At 37.6% G+C, this 4,138-nt stretch overlaps 1 protein-coding gene across 2 annotated transcripts; it reads left to right on the plus strand.

The window, feature by feature from the left end:
• Positions 440 to 3,729, plus strand: LOC104721002 (BTB/POZ domain-containing protein NPY5-like; the record flags this gene model as incomplete). Of its 2 annotated transcripts, none has more annotated exon segments than XM_019233057.1 (5): positions 440 to 921; positions 1,251 to 1,827; positions 1,980 to 2,049; positions 2,129 to 3,241; positions 3,339 to 3,729. In XM_019233057.1, coding segments are annotated over 4 exon segments (1,636 nt in total), but the record flags the coding sequence as incomplete, so codon positions are not given.

Raw genomic sequence — 4,138 nt, forward strand, 5'->3', positions numbered from 1 at the left:
TCATTCTAATTTTTTACACATTCTAATATTAGTTTTATATTTGTAATTCTCGATTAATATAATAAGATTGTTACAATGATCCTCTCTACTCTCGAGTATCGTAAGATTAACAAAATATGAGATATTATTGGTTTTAGTTAGATTTATATTTTTTAGTTCAAAAAAAAAAAAAGTTAGATTTATATTCTAAATAAATATTTTAAACTATTGTTAACATATTTAGCTAAATAATTAGTAAAAATAATAATGTGATTGATGAGAAAAAGCAGAGAGTAGAAAAAAAGGAAAAAGAGAGATAATGAAAAGGAAAGGAGAAAACATATCCTGAAAAGAAGGTAAGTTTGTCTGAAGAGAAGGGGGCACACCAAGTTAGTGCTTTGTCAGATTTCGCGTGCCCTTCTTTTTTTTTTTTTTTTTTTTTTTNACAACACACACAAAAAAAAAAAAAGACTTCTCTTCTTCTTCGTCTTCGTCTCCATCTCTCTCTTTCATTCAGTTTAATGTTTGGCTCCTTCCTCCTCTTTTTATCGATTTCAAAGAAAGTATTGATTTTTATAACGAAAGGTCACTGTTTTATCGTTTAAGAAGAAAAAAAAATTAAAGGTAGAAGAATCTTTTATCATTCAAACCTGAACTCGAGAAGAGAGGAAAAAGGCTTCTCTGTTTTGTTTTTTTGGTGTGTAGCGCATTTTGCGTTCTTGGGTTTAAAAGTTGAAAGAACCAACCCAACAGCTCATACTTTGCTCAATTTGTGTGGGGCTCTTTCTTTTATTCATACGCAGAGAGAGAGAGAGAGAGAGAGAGAGAGAGAGAGAGAGAAAGAAGAGGGGTTATATAGCAATTAGACTTTTGTGCTAGTGGTGCGTGGCTCAATCAGATTGAGAGAAGAACTGAACTTGGCGTCTGAGGAAGACTACGAAGGTATTATAGAAACTTTTTCGAATTCGTAGGTTAGACAATTTTGCTATTCTTTTTGTATTTTGAAGTCTTGCAGTTGAAGGATCTTAGGGTTTTGTTTAAAGAATGATTCGATTCTTCTTGATGTAAATAAAAAAAGAACTCTCTTTTTTTTTTTTTTTGGTCCTCTTGTACCATAAACGACCTCCTCTGCCACTAATGTCAAGTTTTGTATTCATTAGATTCTTTCTTTAGCAAACATCCAAAACAGATTTGATTCATCTTGTCTATTGAATTAGTGGCAATCTTCAATTTTTCCTCTGTTTTTTTTTTTGTTTCTTGATTCTTGCAAGGGGCCAGGGTTACTACTACTATACTAAACGACGACGCTTTTGCAATCACCACCACCACCACCACAAAAAGATACAAGCTTTGGATTCGTTTGTCTACTAAAGAATTACAAAGTTTCACACAGTGGTCTGGTCTGGTCGACTTCTAAAAAAAATAAGAAAAGGGTTTCACGTGTTTCTGTGTTTGTGAATGTGTGAAGCACTTTGAAAACTGAGAAAAAAAGAATTTGATTATTTTAAAAGAGTTTATCTCTGTCTGTGTGTGTCTGTTGTCAGTAAATTCGAGCTTTGAGTGGGTGTTTTGTGCATCTCTAAGTTTTTTTTTTATCTTTTCTATAATCTTTTTCTTTTTCTTTATTCAATGTTCTCTTTGAGATGTGAGACTCCTCCATTACCATTTGTTTCCTTAAGTCTCTGACTCAAGAAAGCTTTTTGGGAGAGTGATAACACACACACACACACAGTTTTTTAAAGTCTTTTCTTTCTTGAGATCCCTCTCTTCTATTAGTTTTCTCACCATGAAGTTCATGAAACTTGGATCCAAACCTGATTCTTTTCAATCCGAAGGAGACAATGCTAGGTTTGTGTTTCTTAATCTTATACCTTCTTTCTTTCTTTTTTGGTTCTTTTGGTAAAAAATCAGCTTAGTTGATCTGTTAAAATCTCAACAATATGGATCTTTGTGTTTGTTTTTTCTGACAGTTTACTTTTGTTAATCTCTGGTTCTTAAAGGTATGTAGCAAGTGACTTAGCAACAGATGTTATAGTCATCATTGGGGATGTCAAATTCTATCTTCACAAGGTACACAACACTTAAAAAAAAGATTCAATCTTTAGTGTATCTTATATATGTATCCTAATCACAGTTTTGATATTTTCAGTTTCCGCTGCTGTCGAAAAGCGCAAGGTTGCAGAAGCTAATCACAACAACAACAACATCATCGTCATCAAATGAAGACGATCAGATTCATCATCATCATGAAGACGAGATTGAGATAGCAGATATACCCGGTGGTCCTGCTTCATTCGAGATCTGTGCTAAATTCTGTTATGGAATGACCGTTACTCTAAACGCTTACAACGTAGTCGCTGCTCGCTGCGCCGCTGAGTTTCTTGAAATGTATGAAACCGTCGAAAAAGGGAATCTTGTTTACAAGATTGAGGTTTTCTTGAACTCGAGCATACTCCAAAGCTGGAAAGATTCGATCATCGTGCTTCAAACCACGAGAGCTCTGTCTCCATACTCTGAAGAGTTGAAGCTAACGGGACGCTGTCTAGACTCGATCGCCTCAAGAGCTTCGATTGATACTTCGAAAGTCGAATGGTCGTATACTTACAGCAAGAAGAAGAATCTTGATAATGGATTGAGGAAACCGCAGGCAGTTCCTAGAGACTGGTGGGTTGAGGATCTTTGTGATCTTCATATCGATTTGTATAAACGAGCAGTCGCAACAATCGAAGCTAGAGGGAACGTTTCAGCAGACGTTATCGGAGAAGCGTTGCACGCGTATGCGATTAGAAGGATTCCTGGATTCAGCAAAAACAGTTCTGTACAGATCACTGACTTTGCCAAGTACAGAGCTTTAGCTGATTCGATCATTGAGCTGATACCTGATGAGAAACGCAGCGTCTCTTCGAGTTTCTTGACTAAGTTGTTACGTGCTTCGATCTTTCTTTTTTGTGATGAAGTAACCGGGTTAAAGAACAGAGTTGGTGAACGGTTAGATGAGGCTAACTTGGGTGATGTTTTGCTCTATGATGTTGAGTTGATGCACAGCTTAGTTGAGGTTTTCTTGAAATCACGTGACCCGAGAGAGGATGATTTAACCGCTAAAGCATCAGTTGCAAAGCTTGTCGATGTTTACTTAGCTGAAAAGTCTAGGGATTCAGATAGTTTGCCTCTTCAGAAGTTCCTCTCACTCGCGGATATGGTCTCCAGCTTTCCTAGACAGTCTCATGATGGAGTTTATCGCGCAATCGACATGTTCCTTAAGGTAAAAGAACCAACTCAGTGTGTAAAATCAAGATTTGATCAAGTTACTAATCAAGATTCTGTTTTTTTCTTTTCTTGAAATGATGATCTCTTATCAGGAACATCCGGAGATGAACAAGAGCGAGAAGAAGAGAATCTGCAGGCTAATGGACTGTAGAAAGCTATCAGCAGAAGCATGCGCACACGCTGTTCAAAACGAGAGATTACCAATGCGTGTGGTGGTGCAAGTGCTCTTCTTTGAACAGGTAAGAGCCAACAACAACGGATCATCATCTACAGGGAACAGCACGCCAGAGATTATCCCGGCTTCGAGATCGACGAACACTACTGATCAAGAAGACACAGAGTGTTGGGACACAGAGGATATCAAAGCCTTGAGAGGTGAATTAGCAAGTCTAAGACTCGCAAAGAATCAACAGGAGAACAACAATAACAAAGGAAAATTGATGAAAGGAGGAGGATTGGGAGTTTCTAGAGTGTTCTCGAAGCNCAGTGTGTAAAATCAAGATTTGATCAAGTTACTAATCAAGATTCTGTTTTTTTCTTTTCTTGAAATGATGATCTCTTATCAGGAACATCCGGAGATGAACAAGAGCGAGAAGAAGAGAATCTGCAGGCTAATGGACTGTAGAAAGCTATCAGCAGAAGCATGCGCACACGCAGTTCAAAACGAGAGATTACCAATGCGTGTGGTGGTGCAAGTGCTCTTCTTTGAACAGGTAAGAGCCAACAACAACGGATCATCATCTACAGGGAACAGCACGCCAGAGATTATCCCGGCTTCGAGATCGACGAACACTACTGATCAAGAAGACACAGAGTGTTGGGACACAGAGGATATCAAAGCCTTGAGAGGTGAATTAGCAAGTCTAAGACTCGCAAAGAATCAACAGGAGAA

The sequence above is a fragment of the Camelina sativa genome, chromosome 11, assembly GCF_000633955.1.
Source record: "Camelina sativa cultivar DH55 chromosome 11, Cs, whole genome shotgun sequence".
Taxonomy (NCBI): domain Eukaryota; kingdom Viridiplantae; phylum Streptophyta; class Magnoliopsida; order Brassicales; family Brassicaceae; genus Camelina; species Camelina sativa.